The sequence below is a fragment of the Aedes albopictus genome, chromosome 3, assembly GCF_035046485.1.
Source record: "Aedes albopictus strain Foshan chromosome 3, AalbF5, whole genome shotgun sequence".
Taxonomy (NCBI): Eukaryota; Metazoa; Arthropoda; class Insecta; order Diptera; family Culicidae; genus Aedes; species Aedes albopictus.
Window position 1 is genome coordinate 4,850,063 of NC_085138.1, and position 22,483 is coordinate 4,872,545.

Here is a 22,483-nt window from a genome sequence, read left to right on the forward strand (position 1 = left end):
CCCACCAACACAATTTGTTCTTGTAAAGCATTTTGAAATTTATTTGAATTCCTACTTTGCCCAATATTTTCAGCAATTATCCCTTTGTGAACCGCTTTATTTACGTTTTGTTGACAACTCTCTCCTCTCTTCTCTCGTACTTTTTCTCTCTGACCGTAGAAAACTACCGTGTTATGGGGTGACATTAATTGATGTAATTTCAACTCATAAACAGTGAACGATTGTTCTGTTATCTATTGAAATCACATTGGCAGTATGATATTTAAAAAAGTTAAAAATATTAACAAAATAACAGCCTTGTTTGGTGATAAACATGAGCTGCGGTTTAATCAATTTCACCGTACGTTGAACAATACCACTCAGTTTAACGGTACGCTTTTCCGGTTTAGCAAACCGCGATGTAAATTGATTCGGGTTTTCGACCAAAAAAGTGGTAAACGCGTAAGTTTTTCGTAATAAGCAGTAGGTCAGGTGAAAGTGAGCACAATTTCACATAAACGATTAACTTATGACAGTGCTGTGTTGTTTGGAAGACTGCCAAAAAGTGATTTAAAAAGGTGGGATGCACTTGTCGAAGAAAAAAAAAGTGCAGTGTGTGCTACATTTTGGCACGAAATCGTGAAAAGATTGTGAAAAATGCTAAGCAGAACTTCCCGACGGATGAAAAATATAGTTGTCTACCACCAGTAGCAACCTAAGTGCATTTTGAGAAGGTAAGCACGTATAATTTTGAGAATTTGTTTGCTTACTTCCGTGGTACTCGATGGCTAGGATGAGGGGAGGGAGGTATAAGAGAGAGAGTGGCGGCCATACTCGCTGCCATTTTGTAACCCCAGCAACTATGTCCTTAACGTAACGGAACTACAGCTGGTTGCATCAGCAACACTCTTGTTGACATAATCGCAAACCATACTGCTTAAACTCGGATCGTCAGAGTCCATCAGCCTATTGCGCCTGACCTCCTCCCTGACTCTCCTTAACGTAACGGAACTAAACCGCAGCTGATTGTACATCAAAACTCTGTTTGACTCATCTGCAATCAAGTACTGCATAAACGTAAGCAGAAACAAATTCTAAACATCAAACTTAATTTGACAAAACTCAGAATCTGCAAAAAATAACGCACAGCTCTATGTAAACATCCAATGTAAACTGACAGCATAAAATCTTGCATGCAAGTTCTACTACCAACTGTAACGAAACGTATTGTCAACGCGAGTGACGTTTGCGCTGTCACCGTCGCGAGACGAAAGGAATGCAAAAAGAAACGAAAACAAAAACAACAGTCGGTATCGGTGGTGATTGTCGAGATCGTCGCGGTCGCGAGTAAGCAAAAATAAAAAAAATCGATAAACCGGGGGAGTATTTAATACTTTTTCTATATCAATCGAAGAATTCATTGCTTTATGTTGTATTTGCAGGTATTCAACTGTCAGATCCGGAGATAGACGAAAAGGCAAAACAAAAGTTTGCTCATGGTGGACGGCAGCGGCTGCAAGGAAGCAACAAATTTCCTCAATTTTAGTGGAATTTGTCTCTTTTTTGGACAAAATAAAGTGATTTACGACTTCGGCAATGAGTGGTGCTAGAAGTTGTTCAGAAAAATCACCACCTGCCGATGTCGTAAATTGTCTTTTTCTGAAAGGATGTCCGGCAACAGTAAAGAAATTGCTTCAAATCTACTCAACAAACTGAGTAGAAGCAACTCATGGTCGATCTTGAATGCCGTGAGTTGACTTTACTCAGTCTTCATCGAGTAGAACAACAACTCAAAATTGAGTAACCTACACCTTACTCAGTTTTAGGGTTGTCCCACTTTTAACGAAACTGAGTCGGATCCAACTCAATTTTGAGTAGAATTTTTTCTCCGTGAACATCGATTCGATCAATCTTTACTCAAAAATGAGTAACCGATAGTAATCGCGATCAACTGAGTAAAAGCACCTCATTGTCATCAAGCGAGCTTACTCAGTTTGCGCCAACTCTTCGCGGTCGACGAAACTGAGTTGTCGTTACTCATCGACTGAGTAGAATTTTTTCTCAGTGTACAATATAGTGCGCAATTTCCAATAGCGAAATCCATCCTGCTACCCGCCACGCGTGGCGCTGTTGTCGCAGTGGTGATGGAAATAAAAACCAGCTGTCATGCGCGTCGGCTTCCAAATTTTCAAATTTAAAATTGAAAAAAAAGTGCTTTTTCGTCAAATTTATCGCTGAAAAACACCCTGAAGTTGTAAGGAAAGTGAAATAGATTCGAATGGTAAGTAGTATCAATATTTTAAAAGATTGTATGTAGCTTAGAATGTGAAAAATGTTTCGGAGGTTTACACTAACATCATCCAATGTATGTTTTTGTTTTGTTTTCTTCAGGACTGCTGCATAATCCCAGGTTGCGCGGGCGAGAGACCACTTTTCCGAGTTCCGAATGCAGGAAGTAATGTATTCCGGCGGTGGAAGAAAGTTGCTCCGGTATACGGAACCGGCACCGAGCGGATATGCTCGCATCATTTTACAAAACACGATTTTCAAAAAAGTGAGTATTTCCTCAATGTTGTTTCCACAACTTTCTTTAATTATCTGTTTTGGATTTGTGTTAACAGATATCCGGAAGAAGCTGAAGACCAGTGCGACCCCGTCGATCCAGTTGCCAGCTGTGAGCATGAAGGCAGCAACAAAATCGGGCTGCTGCATTATTGGCTGCCGGTCCAAAGATTTGAGGAAGATGGAAAGGTTTCCCTCATCAACTTCGCCAGCATGGAAGAAGTGGGTCGAGCTACTTGGCTGTAAAGACACCAGTACAATAGGCTGGAGGATATGCCGGAACCACTTCAAAGATGACGCATTTACTACAGGTTAGTATTTTTGTAACTTTTTTGTGTCAAGCGATTTCGTATGTTCCTTTGTGTATTGCTGTGTGCATTCGAGATGCAATTATGAAATGCGGGTGCACCAAATGCGGTAAGATTTTCTAATAAGTAAACCCGATGTCAGTTGGAGCTTTTGAATCCTAGGACACCGTTTGCATCTTGAACGCACACGGCAATATCCCTTTATTGCTTACTATACGGAAATTCCCACAGAGGTTATCCACAAAATACATCACGCTCAAAGAGGGGAAGCCGAGTTCTCGAAATTATGACCAGGAACGTGTTAAGTATACGCAAAAAGTGGTGACAAGGGGGGTCATGAATACAAAAAAAATATAGCGAGCCGTTCTATGTGGATGCTTATCTGTCAGTTGCAGGAGTTTTTGGTATTCATTTAGGAGTTTCTGCAAGTTTTTTTTTCGGAATTTCGTACTATTTCTTTCGTAAATTACTTCAGGCATTCTTCCAGAAGTTTTAAATTAACTTATGTTTGTTTTCATACTAACTCACATGATTTCTCCATAGATTGTTAAGGAAATTCTTCAGAAATTCCTCAAAAATTCCCCCAGAAATTCCTCCAGGAATTCTTTCAGAAATTTGTCGAGGAAGAACTCCAGAAATCCCTCCAAAAATTCCTACGGGAATTCCTTCGGAGATTTCTCCAGGAATTCCTTCGGGGATTCCTTCGAGAATTCCTTCGAAGATTGCTTCAGGAATTCCTTCGGGGATTCCTTCAGGAATCCCTTCATGGATTCTTCCAGGAATTCCTCCGGAGATTCCTCCAGGAATTCCTTCGGAGATTTCCCCAGGAAATCGTTCGGAAATTCCTCCAGGAATTACTCTGGAAATTCCTCCAGGAACTTCACTGGAAATTCCTCCAGGATATTCCTGCGGCAATTCCTTCGGAGATTCCTCTGGGAATTTCTTAGGATATTCCTCCGGGAATTCCTTCGGAGATTTATCCAGGAATTCCTTCGGAGATTTATCCAGGAATTCTTTCGGAGATTTATCCAGGAATTCCTTCGGGGATTCCTTCAGGAATTCCTTCGGGGATTCCTTCAGGAATTCCTTCGGGGATTCCTTCAGGAATTCTTTCGGGGATTCCTTCAGGAATTCCTTCGGGGATTCCTTCAGGAATTCCTTCGGGGATTCCTTCAGGAATTCCTTCGGGGATTCCTTCAGGAATTCCTTCGGGGATTCCTTCAGGAATTCCTTCGGGAATTCCTTCGGGGATTCCTTCAGGAATTCCTTCGGGGATTCCTTCAGGAATTCCTTCGGGGATTCCTTCAGGAATTCCTTCGGGGATTCCGTCAGAAATTCATTCGGGGATTCTTTCAGGAATTCCTTCGGGGAATTCTTCAGGAATTCCTTCGGGGATTCCTTCAGGAATTCCTTCGGGGATTCCTTTAGGAATTCCTTCGGGGATTCCGTCAGGATTTCCTTCGGAGATTCCTTCAGGAATTTCTTTCGGGGATTCTTCCAGGAATTCCTCTGGATATTTCTTCGGAAATACCTCCAGGAATTCCTCTGGATATTCCTCCATGAATTCCTCCGGGAATTACTCCGGAAACTCCTCCAGGAATTCCTCCGGAAATTCCTCCTGGAATACCTCCGGAAATTCCTACAGTAATTTCTCCGGAAACTCCTCCAGGAATTCCTCTGGATATTCTTTCAGGAATTCTTCTGGAAATTCTTCCAGGAATTCCTCTAAGCATTTCTCAAGGAAGTCCTCTAGAAATTTCTCCGGGGATTCCTTTCGGAATTGTTCTGGGGGTTTCTCCAGGAATTTCTTCAAGAATTCCTCCGTGGATTGCGCCTGGAATTCCTCCAGGAAATCACTCCAGCAATTCCTCCGGAAATTCATCCAGGAATTCCTCCGGAAATTCATCCAGGAATTCCTCCGGAAATTCCTCCAGGAATTCCTCCGGAAATTCCTCCAGGAATTCCTCCGGAAATTCCTCCAGGAATTCCTCCGCAAATTCATCCAGGAATTCCTCCGGAAATTCATCCAGGAATTCCTCCGGAAATTCCTCCAGGAATTCCTCCGGAAATTCCTCCAGGAATTCCTCCGGAAATTCCTCCAGGAATTCCTCCGGAAATTCCTCCAGGAATTCCTCCGGAAATTCCTCCAGGAATTCCTCCGCAAATTCCTCCAGGAATTCCTCCGGAAATTCCTCCAGGAATTCTTCCAGGAATTCCTCCGAAAATTCCTCCAGGAATTCCTCCGAAAATTCCTCCAGGAATTGCTCCGAAAATTCCTCCAGGAATTCCTCCGAAAATTCCTCCAGGAATTCCTCCGAAAATTCCTCCAGGAATTCCTCCGAAAATTCCTCCGGAAATTCCTCCAGGAGTTCCTCCGGAAATTCCTCCAGGAATTCATCCGGAAATTCCTCCAGGAATACCTCCGGAAATTCCTCCAGGAATTCCTCCGGAAATTCCTCCAGGAATTCCTCCGGAAATTCCTCCAGGAATTCCTCCGGAAATTCCTCCAGAAATTCCTCCGGAAATTCCTCCAGGAATTCCTCCGAAAATTCCTCCAGAAATTCCTCCAGGAGTTCCTCCGGAAATTCCTCAAGGAATTCATCCGGAAATTCCTCCAGGAATTCATCCGGAAATTCCTCCAGGAATACCTCCGGAAATTCCTCTAGGAATTCCTCCGGAAATTCCTCCAGGAATTCCTCCGGAAATTCCTCCAGGAATTCCTCCGGAAATTCCTCCAGGAATTCCTCCGGAAATTCCTCCAGGAATTCCTCCGGAAATTCCTCCAGGAATTCCTCCGGAAATTCCTCCAGGAATTCCTCCGGAAATTCCTCCAGGAATTCCTCCGGAAATTCCTCCAGGAATTCCTCCGGAAATTCCTCCAGGAATTCCTCCGGAAATTCCTCCAGGAATTCCTCCGCAAATTCCTCCAGGAATTCCTCCGGAAATTCCTCCAGGAATTCTTCCAGGAATTCCTCCGAAAATTCCTCCAGGAATTCCTCCGAAAATTCCTCCAGGAATTGCTCCGAAAATTCCTCCAGGAATTCCTCCGAAAATTCCTCCAGGAATTCCTCCGAAAATTCCTCCAGGAATTCCTCCGAAAATTCCTCCGGAAATTCCTCCAGGAGTTCCTCCGGAAATTCCTCCAGGAATTCATCCGGAAATTCCTCCAGGAATACCTCCGGAAATTCCTCCAGGAATTCCTCCGGAAATTCCTCCAGGAATTCCTCCGGAAATTCCTCCAGAAATTCCTCCGGAAATTCCTCCAGAAATTCCTCCGGAAATTCCTCCAGGAATTCCTCCGAAAATTCCTCCAGAAATTCCTCCAGGAGTTCCTCCGGAAATTCCTCAAGGAATTCATCCGGAAATTCCTCCAGGAATTCATCCGGAAATTCCTCCAGGAATACCTCCGGAAATTCCTCTAGGAATTCCTCCGGAAATTCCTCCAGGAATTCCTCCGGAAATTCCTCCAGGAATTCCTCCGGAAATTCCTCCAGGAATTCCTCCGGAAATTCCTCCAGGAATTCCTCCGGAAATTCCTCCAGGAATTCCTCCGGAAATTCCTCCAGGAATTCCTCCGGAAATTCCTCCAGGAATTCCTCCGGAAATTCCTCCAGGAATTCCTCCGGAAATTCCTCCAGGAATTCCTCCGGAAATTCCTCCAGGAATTCCTCCGGAAATTCCTCCAGGAATTCCTCCGGAAATTCCTCCAGGAATTCCTCCGGAAATTCCTCCAGGAATTCCTCCGGAAATTCCTCCAGGAATTCCTCCGGAAATTCCTCCAGGAATTCCTCCGGAAATTCCTCCAGGAATTCCTCCGGAAATTCCTCCAGAAATTCCTCCGGAAATTCCTCCAGAAATTCCTCCGGAAATTCCTCCAGGAATTCCTCCGGAAATTCCTCCAGCAGTTCCTCCGGAAATTCCTCAAGGAATTCATCCGGAAATTCCTCCAGGAATTCATCCGGAAATTCCTCCAGGAATACCTCCGGAAATTCCTCTAGGAATTCCTCCGGAAATTCCTTCAGGAATTCCTCCGGAAATTCCTCCAGGAATTCCTCCGGAAATTCCTCCAGGAATTCCTCCGGAAATTCCTCCAGGAATTCCTCCGGAAATTCCTCCAGGAATTCCTCCGGAAATTCCTCCAGGAATTCCTCCGGAAATTCCTCCAGGAATTCCTCCGGAAATTCCTCCAGGAATTCCTCCGGAAATTCCTCCAGGAATTCCTCCGGAAATTCCTCCAGGAATTCCTCCGGAAATTCCTCCAGGAATTCCTCCGGAAATTCCTCCAGGAATTCCTCCGGAAATTCCTCCAGGAATTCCTCCGGAAATTCCTCCAGGAATTCCTCCGGAAATTCCTCCAGGAATTCCTCCGGAAATTCCTCCAGGAATTCCTCCGGAAATTCCTCCAGGAATTCCTCCGGAAATTCCTCCAGGAATTCCTCCGGAAATTCCTCCAGGAATTCCTCCGGAAATTCCTCCAGGAATTCCTCCGGAAATTCCTCCGGGAATTCCTCCGGAAATTCCTCCAGAAATTCCTCCGGAAATTCCTCCGGGAATTCCTCCGGAAATTCCTCCAGGAATTCCTCCGGAAATTCCTCCAGGAATTCCTCCGGAAATTCCTCCAGGAATTCCTCCGGAAATTCCTCCAGGAATTCCTCCGGAAATTCATCCAGGAATTCCTCCGGAAATTCATCCAGGAATTCCTCCGGAAATTCATCCAGGAATTCCTCCGGAAATTCCTCCAGGAATTCCTCCGGAAATTCATCCAGGAATTCCTCCGGAAATTCCTCCAGGAATTCTTCCGGAAATTCATCCAGGAGTTCCTCCGGAAATTTCTCCAGGAATTCTTCCGGAAATTCCTCCAGGAGTTCCTCTGGAAATTTCTCCAGGAATTCCTCCGGAAATTCCTCCAGGAATTCCTCCGGAAATTCCTCCAGGAATTCCTCCGGAAATTCCTCCGGGAATTCCTCCGGAAATTCCTCCAGGAATTCCTCCGGAAATTCCTCCAGGAATTCCTCCGGAAATTCCTCCAGGAATTCCTCCGGAAATTCATCCAGGAATTCCTCCGGAAATTCATCCAGGAATTCCTCCGGAAATTCCTCCAGGAATTCCTCCGGAAATTCCTCCAGGAATTCCTCCGGAAATTCCTCCAGGAATTCCTCCGGAAATTCCTCCAGGAATTCCTCCGGAAATTCCTCCAGGAATTCCTCCGGAAATTCCTCCAGGAATTCCTCCGGAAATTCCTCCAGGAATTCCTCCGGAAATTCCTCCAGGAATTCCTCCGGAAATTCCTCCAGAAATTCCTCCGGAAATTCCTCCAGAAATTCCTCCGGAAATTCCTCCGGAAATTCCTCCAGCAGTTCCTCCGGAAATTCCTCAAGGAATTCATCCGGAAATTCCTCCAGGAATTCATCCGGAAATTCCTCCAGGAATACCTCCGGAAATTCCTCTAGGAATTCCTCCGGAAATTCCTTCAGGAATTCCTCCGGAAATTCCTCCAGGAATTCCTCCGGAAATTCCTCCAGGAATTCCTCCGGAAATTCCTCCAGGAATTCCTCCGGAAATTCCTCCAGGAATTCCTCCGGAAATTCCTCCAGGAATTCCTCCGGAAATTCCTCCAGGAATTCCTCCGGAAATTCCTCCAGGAATTCCTCCGGAAATTCCTCCAGGAATTCCTCCGGAAATTCCTCCAGGAATTCCTCCGGAAATTCCTCCAGGAATTCCTCCGGAAATTCCTCCAGGAATTCCTCCGGAAATTCCTCCAGGAATTCCTCCGGAAATTCCTCCAGGAATTCCTCCGGAAATTCCTCCAGGAATTCCTCCGGAAATTCCTCCAGGAATTCCTCCGGAAATTCCTCCAGGAATTCCTCCGGAAATTCCTCCAGGAATTCCTCCGGAAATTCCTCCAGGAATTCCTCCGGAAATTCCTCCAGGAATTCCTCCGGAAATTCCTCCAGGAATTCCTCCGGAAATTCCTCCAGGAATTCCTCCGGAAATTCCTCCAGGAATTCCTCCGGAAATTCCTCCAGGAATTCCTCCGGAAATTCCTCCAGGAATTCCTCCGGAAATTCCTCCAGGAATTCCTCCGGAAATTCCTCCGGGAATTCCTCCGGAAATTCCTCCAGAAATTCCTCCGGAAATTCCTCCGGGAATTCCTCCGGAAATTCCTCCAGGAATTCCTCCGGAAATTCCTCCAGGAATTCCTCCGGAAATTCCTCCAGGAATTCCTCCGGAAATTCCTCCAGGAATTCCTCCGGAAATTCCTCCAGGAATTCCTCCGGAAATTCATCCAGGAATTCCTCCGGAAATTCATCCAGGAATTCCTCCGGAAATTCATCCAGGAATTCCTCCGGAAATTCCTCCAGGAATTCCTCCGGAAATTCATCCAGGAATTCCTCCGGAAATTCCTCCAGGAATTCTTCCGGAAATTCATCCAGGAGTTCCTCCGGAAATTTCTCCAGGAATTCTTCCGGAAATTCCTCCAGGAGTTCCTCTGGAAATTTCTCCAGGAATTCCTCCGGAAATTCCTCCAGGAATTCCTCCGGAAATTCCTCCAGGAATTCCTCCGGAAATTCCTCCAGGAATTCCTCCGGAAATTCCTCCGGGAATTCCTCCGGAAATTCCTCCAGGAATTCCTCCGGAAATTCCTCCAGGAATTCCTCCGGAAATTCCTCCAGGAATTCCTCCGGAAATTCCTCCAGGAATTCCTCCGGAAATTCATCCAGGAATTCCTCCGGAAATTCATCCAGGAATTCCTCCGGAAATTCCTCCAGGAATTCCTCCGGAAATTCCTCCAGGAATTCCTCCGGAAATTCCTCCGGAAATTCATCCAGGAATTCCTCCGGAAATTTCTCCGGAAATTCCTCCAGGAATTCCTCCGGAAATTCCTCCAGGAATTCCTCCGGAAATTCATCCAGGAATTCCTCCGGAAATTCATCCAGGAATTCCTCCGGAAATTCCTCCAGGAATTCCTCCGGAAATTCATCCAGGAATTCCTCCGGAAATTTCTCCAGGAATTCTTCCGGAAATTCCTCCAGGAGTTCCTCTGGAAATTTCTCCAGGAATTCCTCCGGAAATCACTCCAGGAATTCCTCCGGAAATTCCTCCAGGAATTCCTCCAGAAATTCCTCCAGGAATTCCTCCGAAAATTCCTCCAGGAATTCCTCCGAAAATTCCTCCAGGAATTCCTCCGAAAATTCCTCCGGAAATTCCTCCAGGAGTTTCTCCGGAAATTCCTCCAGTAATTCCTCCGGAAATTCCTCCGAAAATTCCTCCGGAAATTCCTCCAGAAATTCCTCCGGAAATTCCTCCAGATATTCCTCCAGGAATTCCTCCGAAAATTCCTCCAGGAGTTCCTCCGAAAATTCCTCCAGGAATTCCTCCGAAAATTCCTCCAGGAATTCCTCCGCAAATTCCTCCAGAAATTCCTCCGAAAATTCCTCCAGGAATTCCTCCGAAAATTCCTCCAGGAATTCCTCCGGAAATTCCTCCAGGAGTTCCTCCGGAAATTCCTCCAGGAATTCCTCCGGAAATTCCTCCAGGAATTCCTCCGGAAATTCCTCCAGGAATACCTCCGGAAATTCATCCAGGAATTCCTCCGTAAATTTCTCCAGGAATTCTTCCGGAAATTCTTCCTGGAATTCCTCTGGAAATTTCTCCAGGAATTCCTCCGGAAATTCCTCCAGGAATTCCTCCGGAAATTCCTCCAGGAATTCCTCCAGGAATTCCTTCGGAATTTCCTCCAGGAATTCCTCCGAAAATTCCTCCAGGAATTCTTCCGAAAATTCCTCCAGGAATTCCTCCGAAAATTCCTCCAGGAATTCCTCCGAAAATTCCTCCAGGAATTCCTCCGAAAATTCCTCCAGGAATTCCTCCGAAAATTCCTCCAGGAATTCTTCCGAAAATTCCTCCAGGAATTCCTCCGAAAATTCCTCCAGGAATTCCTCCGAAAATTCCTCCGGAAATTCCTCCAGGAGTTCCTCCGGAAATTCCTCCAGGAATTCCTCCGGAAATTCCTCCGGGAATACCTCCGGAAATTCCTCCAGAAATTCCTCCGGAAATTCCTCCGGAAATTCCTCCAGGAATTCCTCCGGAAATTCCTCCAGAAATTCCTCCGGGAATTCCTCCGGAAATTTCTCCAGGAATTCTTCCGGAAATTCCTCCAGGAATTCATCTGGAAATTTCTCCAGGAATTCCTCCAGAAATTCCTCCAGGAATTCCTCCAGAAATTCCTCCAGGAATTCCTCCGAAAATTCCTCCAGGAATTCCTCCGGAAATTCCTCCAGGAGTTCCTCCGGAAATTCCTCCAGTAATTCCTCCGGAAATTCCTCCGGAAATTCCTCCAGAAATTCCTCAAAAATATTCCGGGAATTCCTCCAACATTTCCTCCAGGAGTTCCTTCGAAAATTCCTCCAGGAATTCTCCCTGTAAATTCTTGCGGGAGTTTCTCCTGGAATTAATTTAAGAGCTCCTCCAGAAGTTCTTCAAGGAATACTTTTAGGAGTCCCTCCGGGTGTTCCCCCAATAATTCTTCCAGGGAGTTCCACCAATAGTTTCCGGGAGGAACGCCTGCAGGAACTTTTAGAGAAATTTCTGTCGGAATTTCCGGAAGAATTCCTGGAGGAATATCCGGAGGAATTCCTGGAGAAATTTCCGGAGGAATTCCTGGAGAAATTTCCGGAGGAATTCCTGGAGGAATTTCCGGAGGAATTCCTGGAGGAATTTCCGGAGGAATTCCTGGAGGAATTTCCGGAGGAATTCCTGGAGGAATTTCCGGAGGAATTCCTGGAGGAATTTCTGGAGGAATTCCTGGAGGAATTTCCGGAGGAATTCCCGGAATATTTTTGAGGAATCCCCCAATATTTCCTCTAGGGATATCTATACGGATTTCCTCTAGGAATTTCTCACGGATGTCTCCTGAAAATTATCCAGAAATTCTCAAGGAATTTCTTCAGGAATTCCTCCAGGAATTCGTTCATGAAATTCTACTGAAAATCCTTCTAAAATACCTTCTTTCAAAAATTTCTCGAGGAAGTACGCCAGAAATTCCTACATGAATTCCTCCAGGGATTCCTCCAGAAAATCCTCTAGGAATTTTTGCCAGAACTCCTCCAGAGAATTCTAAAGGAATGCCTGCCGGAGCTCTTCCAGGAGCCCTACGAGGAATTTCTCCAGGAAATCCTCAACGGATTCTTCAAGGAATTTCTCCATGAGGTTTTTAGGAATTTCTTCAGGAACTCCTCCAGGGATTCATTAATGATTTTCTTCAGAAATTCATCAAAACATTCCTCCAGAAATTCTTCCAGGTAATCATTCGGAAATTCCTCGAGGAATTCCTTCAGACATTTCTCCAGAAATTCCTCCACGACGCCTCCAAGGAATTTTTCCACGGATTTCTCTAGAAAATCCTAAAGAAATTTTTCCCGGAGCTCTTCCAGGAATTCCTCGAAGAATTTCGCGAGAAATTCCTCAGCGTAATCCTTCACGGAATCCTCCAGGAATTTCTCCAGATTTTTTCTAGGAATTCCTCCAGGGAATTTATGGATTTCTGTAGAAATTCCTCAAGAAATTCCTCCAGAAAGTTCTTCACGAACTCCTTCAGAAATTCCTCGAGGAGTTCCTTCAGACATTCCTCCAGAAATTTTTCCAGGAAGCCTCATGTACTTCTCTAGAAATTCTCAAATAATTCCTCCAGAAATTCCTCCAGTAAATCTTTCAGGAAAGCCTGCTAGAATTCCTCCAAAATTTCCTCCAAGAATTGCTCCACGGATTCCTCCAGATAATCTCACGGAACTCTTCCAGGAATTCCTCCTAGAATTCCTCGAGATATTCCTCTAAGGATTTCTCCATGGATTCGTCCAGGAAATTGTAAAAGAAATTCTTCAGAAATTCCTCAAAAATTCCCCCAGAAATTCCTCCAGGAATTCTTTCAGAAATTTGTCGAGGAAGAACTCCAGAAATCCCTCCAGGAATTCCTCCGGGAATTCCTTCGGAGATTTCTCCAGGAATTCCTTCGGGGATTCCTTCGGTGATTCCTTCATGGATTCTTCCAGGAATTCCTCCGGAGATTCCTCCAGGAATTCCTTCGGAGATTCCCCCAGGAAATCGTTCGGCAATTCCTCCAGGAATTACTCTGGAAATTCCTCCTGGAATTCTTCTGGAAATTCCTCCAGGATATTCCTGCGGCAATTTCTTCGGAGATTCCTCCGGGAATTTCTTCGGATATTTCTCCGGGAATTCCTTCGGAGATTTATCTAGGAATTCCTTCGCGAATTCCTTCAGGAATAACTTCGGGGATTCCTTCAGGAATTCCTTCGGGGATTCCGTCAGGAATTTCTTCGGGGATTCCGTCAGGAATTCCTTCGGGGATTCCGTCAGGAATTCCTTCGGGGATTCCGTCAGGAATTCCTTCGGGGATTCCGTCAGGAATTCCTTCGGGGATTCCGTCAGGAATTCCTTCGGGGATTCCGTCAGGAATTCCTTCGGGGATTCCGTCAGGAATTCCTTCGGGGATTCCGTCAGGAATTCCAAGGGGATTCCGTCAGGAATTCCAAGGGGAATTCTTAAAGGAAACCTGAGGAAATTCCTAAAGAAACCCAAGAAGAAATTCCAAGAGACATCCCAGATAGGATTACTGCAGCAATTTCCGGAGGAAGTCACGGAGAGATTCCTGAAGTAATCCTTATAGGAATCTGCGGAGGTATCCCCGGAGGAATTCTGGAGGTATCGCCGGAGGAATCTCCGGACGAATTCCTGGAACAATCCCAGGAGGAATCCCTGGAGGAATCCCAGAAGAAATTCCTGAAGGAATCCCTAAAGGAATTCCTCCGGACAATCCTCCAGGAATTCCTTCGGAAATTCCACCAGGAATTCCTATGGAAATTCCTCCAGGAATTCTTCTGGAAATTCCTCCAGGAGATTCCTGCGGCAATTCCTTCGGAGATTCCTCTGGGAATTTCTTCAGGAATCCCTCCTGGAATTCCTTCGGAGATTCCTTCGGAGATTCCTCCGGGAATTCCATCGGAGATTTCTCCGGGAATTCCTTCGGAAATTCCTCCGGAAAATCCTTCGGAAATTCCTCCGGAAATTCCTTCGGAAATTCCTCCGGAAATTCCTTTGGAAATTCCTCCGGAAAATCCTTCGGAAATTCCTCCGGAAATTCCTTCGGAAATTCCTCCGGAAATTCCTTCGGAAATTCCTCCGGAAATTCCTTCGGAAATTCCTCCGGAAATTCCTTCGGAAATTCCTCCGGAAATTCCTTCGTAAATTCCTCCGGAAATTCCTTCGTAAATTCCTCCGGAAATTCCTTCGGAAATTCCTCCGGAAATTCCTTCGTAAATTCCTCCGGAAATTCCTTCGTAAATTCCTCCGGAAATTCCTTCGTAAATTCCTCCGGAAATTCCTTCGGAAATTCCTCCGGAAATTCCTTCGGAAATTCCTCCGGAAATTCCTTCGGAAATTCCTCCGGAAATTCCTTCGGAAATTCCTCCGGAAATTCCTTCGGAAATTCCTCCGGAAATTCCTTCGGAAATTCCTCCGGAAATTCCTTCGGAAATTCCTCCGGAAATTCCTTCGGAAATTCCTCCGGAAATTCCTTCGGAAATTCCTCCGGAAATTTCTTCGGAAATTCCTCCGGGAATTTCTTCGGAAATTCCTCCGGGAATTTCTTCGGAAATTCCTCCGGGAATTCCTTCGGAGATTCCTCCTGGAATTTCTTCGGATATTCCTCCGGGAATTCCTTCGGGGATTCCTTCAGGAATTCCTTCGGGGATTCCTTCAGGAATTCCTTCGGGGATTCCTTCAGGAATTCCTTCGGGGATTCCTTCAGGAATTCCTTCGGGGATTCCTTCAGGAATTCCTTCGGGGATTCCTTCAGGAATTCTTTCGAGGATTCTTTCAGGTTTTCTTCGGGGATTCCGTAAGGAATTCCTTCGGGAATTTCGTCAGAAATTTCTTCGGGGATTTCGTCAGAAATTCCTTCGGGGATTTCGTCAGAAATTCCTTCGGGGATTCCGTCAGGAATTCCTTCGGGGATTCCGTCAAGAATTCCTTCGGGGATTCCTTCAGGAATTCCTTCGGGGAATCTTTCAGGAATTCCTTCGGGGAGTCCTTACGGAATCCCCGAAGGAATCCTGAAGGAATCCCCGAAGGAATTCCTGAAGGAATCCCCGAAGGAATTCCTGAAGGAATCCCCGAAGGAATTCCTGAAGGAATCCCCGAAGGAATTCCTGAAGGAATCCCCGAAAGAATTCCTGAAGGAATCCCCGAAGGAATTCCTGGATAAATCTCCGAAGGAATTCCCGGAGGAATCTCCGAAGGAATTCCCGGAGGAATCTCCGAAGGAATTCCCGGAGGAATCTCCGAAGGAATTCCCGGAGGAATCTCTGAAGGAATTCCCGGAGGAATCTCCGAAGGAATTCCCGGAGGAATCTCCGAAGGAATTCCCGGAGGAATCTCCGAAGGAATTCCCGGAGGAATCTCCGAAGGAATTCCCGGAGGAATCTCCGAAGGAATTCCCGGAGGAATCTCCGAAGGAATTCCCGGAGGAATCTCCGAAGGAATTCCCGGAGGAATCTCCGAAGGAATTCCCGGAGGAATCTCCGAAGGAATTCCCGGAGGAATCTCCGAAGGAATTCCCGGAGGAATCTCCGAAGGAATTCCCGGAGGAATCTCCGAAGGAATTCCCGGAGGAATCTCCGAAGGAATTCCCGGAGGAATCTCCGAAGGAATTCCCGGAGGAATCTCCGAAGGAATTCCCGGAGGAATCTCCGAAGGAATTCCCGGAGGAATCTCCGAAGGAATTCCCGGAGGAATCTCCGAAGGAATTCCCGGAGGAATCTCCGAAGGAATTCCCGGAGGAATCTCCGAAGGAATTCCCGGAGGAATCTCCGAAGGAATTCCCGGAGGAATCTCCGAAGGAATTCCCGGAGGAATCTCCGAAGGAATTCCCGGAGGAATCTCCGAAGGAATTCCCGGAGGAATCTCCGAAGGAATTCCCGGAGGAATTTCCGCCAGATAATCCTAAAGAAATTTCTCACGGAACTCTTCCGGGATTTCCTCCTAGAATTCCTTGAGATATTCCTGATAGGATTCCTCCAGGAAGTTCTCAAGGAATTTCTCTAGAAATTCTTCCTGGGATTCCTTCACAAAATCCTCTAGGGATTTCTGCCGGAAAATCCTCAGGAAATTTCTGCCAGAGTTCCTTCAGGAATTTCAACAGGATTTTTTTTTTCAGGAATTCCTTCACAAATTCCTCCATGGATTCTACCAGGAATTTCTCCAGAAATTTCTCAAGGGATTTCTCCAGGAATTCCTCCACGGATCCTCCACATAATCCTAAATCAATTTCTCACGGATCTCTTCTAGGAATTCCTTCAGGAATACCTCCATGGAATCCTCCAGAAGTACCTCCAAGAATACTTCCAGGGGTTGTTGCAGGAATTTCTCCAGGAATTCTTCCAGAAAATTCTCTAGGAATTTCTGCCAGAATTACTCCAATATTTTCTCCAGGAATTCTTGGCCTCGACGGATTCCTCCAGAAAATCCTAAGGATTTCCTCCATGGATTTCTCCTGGAATTTATCCAGGAATTTCTCCGGGAATTCCTCAAAGATTCATCCATGAGTTTCTTCAGAAATTTCTCAAAAAAATCCTTCACATATTCCTTGAGGAGTTCCTCCAGGCATTTCTCCAGGAAACCTTAAATATTAGCCCGAAAATTTCTTAAAGAATTCCTCAAGGAATTTTTCAAGTTATTCATCCACTAATTCATGAATGAATTCCTTCATGAATACCTCCACAAATTTCTTCAGAAATTTCTCAAGAAATTCCTTCCGGAATGCAAACAGGGATTCCTCCAGGAATTTCTTCAGGAAGGCCAACATATTTCTCCAAAAATACCTCCTCCAGGAATTCCTTTATTAATTCCTCAAAAAAATCCTTCAGAAATTCTTTCTGAAATACCTCCAGGAAATTGTTCAGGGAATCCTCCAGGAATTTTTGCAGGGAATTCTCAAAATTATTCAAAAAAAATATCCAGAATTTCGTCCAGGAATTTCTCCAGAAATTCCTTCCGGAATTTCTCCAGAAACCCCTCCACGGAATTCATCCAAGAATTTTTCTAATGATTCCTCCAAGGATTCCTCCAGAGATTTCTTCAGGAATTCTTGCAGGGATTCGTGAATGAATTCCTCCAGGAATTCTTCAAGAGAATCTTCTAAATGTCTCTCCAGAAATTTCCACAGACATTTTTCCAAAAGCTCCTCCAAAAATTCCTTCACGGAAACCTCCACGCATTCTTCCAAAGATTCCTGCAGGAATGCGTCAAGGGATCCCTCCAGAAATTCTACCAAGGATTCCGCCAAGGGTTCTTCCATGAATTTCTCCAGGGTTTCTTTCAGGGATTCCTCCAGAGTTTACTTCAGGAAATCCTCCAGGGGTTCGTCGATGGAATTCCTGGGGGAATTTTTGAAAGAAATCTTGGAAGGATTCTGGCAGAAATTCCTAGAGGTCAGGAACTCCAGAAGGAAATTTTGAAGAAATTTTTTGGAGGAATTTCTGTAGGGATTCCTTAAACAATTTTTGGAGAAATATTTTAGGCTTCCTGGAGGAACTCTTTGAGGAATTTGAGGAAATCCTAGAAGAATTCATGCAGAAGATTTTATTTTATCCTAGAAGATTTTATGAAGGAATTTCTGGAGGAATCCCTGTAGGAATTCGTTCGTGGAGGTCAGGAATTCCTAAAGGAAATTTTGAAGAAATTCTTTAAGGATTTTTTGATGAAATATTTTAAGCTTCCTGGTGGAATATCTAAAGGAACTCTTCGAGGAATTTCTGAAGATTTCTTTTGAAGAATTTTTGGATGAATACCTGCAGGAATTCCTGAAGAAACTTCTAGAGAAATTCATGGAGGAATTTCTCGAAGAATTTCTGGATAAATTCCTTTAGGATTTTCTGGAGGAAACCTCCACAAGGACTATTACGTCCATAAACCTCCCTAATTTGCAGCTTTGGATTGACTTGCGCTCTTATTGCCCCACTAAATGTTGCAAATTAAACATCATTTCCATTTTTTTTTTCAGTAACATCGATCTATTTGAAAAGTAATTCCGTCCCAACCAAGAAGCTGTCAAGACCTGTAAAGACGGTAGCAGTCCATCGCAGAAGAGTCATAGAGACGCCAATTCCAGAGTGTCTGATTGACCATAACTATTCTACCGAAAATCTACAACCAAAAAGCAACAGAATGTGCTCCGTGTTTGGTTGCACTGCAAAGACGAGCAAAGGCGTGTTTCTTCACAAATTTCCGAAAGAAATAAGCATGTTAAAAGTATGGATGCATGCTATTAAAACAGGGAAAACTCCGACAAAAAACTCCTACGTTTGCAGCCAACACTTCCACGACAGTGATTACAGCACCGGTAATTTGCTTGAATTTGAGATTAATATTCCTTAACCCTTTATATGCCAACATATACAGCTATGTTCATAAAAATAGCAGTGAAAGCCGTTTTCCATACAAAATGGCCAACTTGGGCATGCTGTAACTTTGTTCTCCTATGAGCGATTGAGCTGAAAATTTGACAGCAAACTACAAATATGGTGAATATTGTTATAGAAAAATCTGAGAATTTTCGAAGCACGTGGAAAAAAGTTAAACACTATGTGAAATTGATCAAAATAATAGCAGTGTTTGTTCTGATATTTTTAATTCAGCAAACAATTTTAAAAATTTTATATTTGAACGTTAACTTGTAATTAAGGCGGAAGCTGTTCGAATATCGTGCGAAAATATTTCTTGCTTCTTCGAGGTAAAGCTACATCCAATTTATTTCCTCTGCTATTATTTTGAACAATTTCACATAGTGTTTAACTTTTTTCCACGTGCTTCGAGAATTCTCAGATTTTGCTATAACAATATTCACTATATTTGTAGTTCGCTGTCAAATTTTCAGCTCAATCGCTCATAGGAGAACAAAGTTACAGCATGCCAAAGTTGGCCATTTTGTATGGAAAACGGCTTTCACTGCTATTTTTATGAACACAGCTGTAATATTGTAATGCTTTGTATATGCAATGATCACATCGGTTATAAAGATAAGTTTACGTACCTAAGGAGGAAGAATATGCACTTCACCGAAAATTGAATTATTTTCAATATCTATGCGAGACACCTAACTTCGGTAAGTGATGCATTCGATTCGCAACCAGAAGTGCCTTAGAGCGCCCGTCTTCCGAAGTTGGGTATCTCGCATAGATTTTGAGATAAATCCATTTTCGGTGAAGTGCATTTTCTAACATTCTACCGCACCGACAATAATGTTTTTTGGAAGACGTTAGGTACGTAAACTCTTTATAACCGATCCATTTTTGGTGAAAACCATTTACTAACGACTTAAGGCCAAGTCTTCTGTATACCAATCCGTGTGGTCAATGAGTTGATTTTTTGTTTGATTTTTTCAATCAACTCAACATACATATGTTAAGATGGATTAATTATTCGGGCTAACGGCGCTTTTGAACTAGTTGTATTTGGGCTACTCTGCCCTACCCTACCTATATAACAGAAATTTATAGCAATAATTCACAACTAGTTTCCGTATTTTCACTGAATTTCAAAGTAGGAACTAATACTTGTTATATTATTCTATTGTATTTACAGGAACGAATGTATTGAGGAAATGTGCAGTGCCTTCTCGTAATATCCCTCAAACATTCTTACAAGAAGTTCAGTCGCGTACCAGTGACCCCTACAAGCGAATCTTTAAATCCTTCCGAAAAACAAAGAAGGATGTCGAACACCACTCAGATGGTAGTCATAACCCACAAGAAAGTTCATCGCTGGAAACTTCCAAATTACTCAACAGCGTCGTTGAGTCTGGGCCGTCTGGACTGTGTGCTGTAGATAAATCCACCTTTGAGTTTATTACGGAAGCTTCGCTAAACAGGAACACGGAGGCAGGCCCTTCTGAAGTGTGCACCGAAGAGATCTCTACCAATAGCGAAAATCAGACGAATCCCCTGAACTGCTTTGAAAAAGACCACATACATCAAGACGAGAACACCGAAGCAATGATGGATTCAAATGTTCTTGAAAAGACTCTTCAAACCCACGGCATTGCCATCCTGAGCGATTTTTTAATAACAGAAAAACACATAACTACATGGACGGGAATTCCATCTTTGAAGCTGTTGGAAGTTTTATGTGCAATGGTCAAAACTATGGAAGACAACGTCTACCCGAAAAAGTATAAAATGCATGCAACCGATCGTGTTATACTGACATTGGTGAAATTGAAGCAGAATTTATCATTCGCCGCACTGTCCACAGTTTTCAGTATATCGCCCACAACAGTCGCAGAATATTTCTCTTATACTGTCCAAGTGCTTGCAGAAGTTCTAGGAACTATGGTGTATATGCCGTCGCAACAAGAAATCAAAAAGAACATTCCTCATTGCTTCAAAGGGAAATTCGAAAAAGTTCGTTGCATTCTCGATTGCACGGAAATGAGTATTGCATCACCAAACTGCTTAAACTGTAGGATCGCTTGCTACTCCAATTACAAACATAAACGCACGGTCAAATTTCTACTGGGTGTTACTCCAGCTGGCCTTATCAGCTTCTGCAGCCGTGGATATTCCGGGAAGTCGTCGGATAAGTATATTTTTATAAAGGAAAACTTCATCGACAAGCTTGAAAAACATCATGATGAAATTATGGTGGATAAAGGCTTCGCCATAGAGAAAGAGTGCGCTGAGAACGGAATTCGTTTGCATATTCCGCCTTTCTTACGAGAAGACAGGTTAAGGGCAGAAGACGCCATATTAAATGAATCCATAGCCAAAGCTCGTGTGCACGTAGAACGTGCAATTGAAAGAGTAAAAAGGTTCGGAGTTCTGCGGGGTAGCGTTGATGCGAGCGTGCTAAGGCATATCGACGACATTATGATGATTGCTTGTGGGATTGTAAACCTGACGGCACCGATCCTGAAAGATGATAAGTTTTGACGTAATGAATTGTTGGTAAGTAATTCAGTTTTCATTATACAGGGTGTTAGGTTCCTGAGTGCAAACTTTTTAAAGGGTGATGGAGGACCATTAATGTTGAAAAAAATTGTTCTACGCATATGGTCAAATCTCAACCGTTACGTAGTTATTGAACTTCCCATGTTTTTGACTCTTATTGCCTTAACTGGCTATAACTTGAAAATTGTCAAACGTATTGTAGTTTTTTGGCCCTTATTCGAAAGATTATTGAATTTTCTATCAAATGGCATCTTTGAATCGATTGGTTTAGTTAAATAACTAAGTTTTCTAGAGCATAATAGCTAAAAATAGTTTGTTTTATTTTGTTTTTGTCAATTATCTTTGAAACATGCGTAATAAATTAAAATTCTTTCTTTGGCAAAGTTGTGGCCCCTATTACACTCTACAATTCGTTATTTGACACCAAACTTCTAACTCTTATCGTTTTCTTGAAATTTTGATTTAAATGTGCGGCACGGTGCGAAAAAATGTGCTTACCATGACAGTTGCTAATTTATGATCTGAAATGCGATGTTTTAATCGAAATTGCAAGAAAACGATATGAGATAGAAGTTTGATGTCAAAGAACGAATTGTACAGTGGAACAGGGGCCATAACTTTGCCAAAGAAAGAATTTTAATTTATTACGCATTTTCCAAAGATAATTGACAAAAACAAATTAAAACACTACTGTTGAGCTATTTGCTCTAGAAAATTTAGTTATTTAACTAAACTAATCGAATCAAGAGGCCATTTGATAGAAAATTCAATAATCTTTCGAATAAGGGTAAAAAAACTGCGATAAGTTTGATCATTTTCAAGTTATAGCCAGTTAAGGCATTAAGAGTAAAAAACATGAGAAGTTCAATAACTACGTAACGGTTGAGATTTGACCATATGTGTAGAAAATTTTTTTTCACCATTTATGGTCCTCTATCACCCATTAAAAAGTTTGCACTCAGGAACCTAACACCCTGTATTTTACTTGACTATGAGTGTTTCCGGTGTAGTTCAACATACAATACTAATAAATAATATTGATTTTATTTTATTCTAATCAACGCCAGCACTACGAATGCCACCTCAATCAACTAGTATCAGCATATTGTACTCACAGAAATACCTATTATAGGTAGAATAGAAAAAAATCGTTACACTCAGTTGAAAGCGTAGCATACGTTCACATGAAAGTATATGTTGTAAAGTACAAATAAAGTAAAAAACAAAACCCAAAACCATTTGTTTGCAATTACAGGATAAGAAAACTCATAAGTATAAATAAAAAGTATATTGTTGCTTAAGTTGCAGTTTTTAAGCTTTTTTATTGTGCGGTATGCTGCCACGAGGCGTGGATGTTTAACCCTAAAAGGGATACCTTCATGGCCTCAGTTTCGTCACCTCACTGAGTGTGTTCCATCAAAGACGAGCTCTGAAAGGCGCCTGGAGTCCAATGGACCCCAGGTATCCCTTTTAGGGTTAAGAAAGAGTCCGAAAAGCGTTCGAAGTTTAGAAGCGCAAAATGCTGCGGACAATTCTTAAAGGGAAACTAGAAAATGTGGTGTGGCACAGACGCATGAATCACGAACTGGGTACCCAGTGTACAAAAAGCGAATA

At 43.5% G+C, this 22,483-nt stretch overlaps 1 protein-coding gene across 2 annotated transcripts; it reads left to right on the forward strand.

Moving 5' to 3' along the window:
• The first annotated feature begins 1,896 nt into the window (after positions 1-1,896).
• LOC109428591 (uncharacterized) lies at positions 1,897-22,104 on the forward strand. Of its 2 annotated transcripts, XM_029877237.2 has the most exons (6): positions 1,897-2,260; positions 2,371-2,533; positions 2,601-2,852; positions 17,926-18,264; positions 19,506-20,866; positions 21,937-22,104. In XM_029877237.2, exons 1-5 carry the CDS (start codon positions 2,258-2,260, stop codon positions 20,849-20,851), a joined length of 2,103 nt encoding a protein of 700 aa, XP_029733097.2. In that variant the 5' UTR covers positions 1,897-2,257; the 3' UTR covers positions 20,852-20,866; positions 21,937-22,104. The 2 variants fall into 2 exon arrangements, with proteins under 2 accessions (XP_029733097.2, XP_062712975.1); XM_062856991.1 differs by having other exon boundaries at positions 19,506-22,104.
• The last annotated feature ends 379 nt before the right edge of the window (positions 22,105-22,483 follow it).

Excerpts from the sequence above, each read along its gene's own strand:
- LOC109428591 (XM_062856991.1), top strand. Across the intron at positions 2,534-2,600 it reads AAAACACGATTTTCAAAAAA|ATATCCGGAAGAAGCTGAAG; the intron begins GTGAGTATTTCC and ends TTGTGTTAACAG. Across the intron at positions 2,853-17,925 it reads AGATGACGCATTTACTACAG|TAACATCGATCTATTTGAAA; the intron begins GTTAGTATTTTT and ends TTTTTTTTTCAG.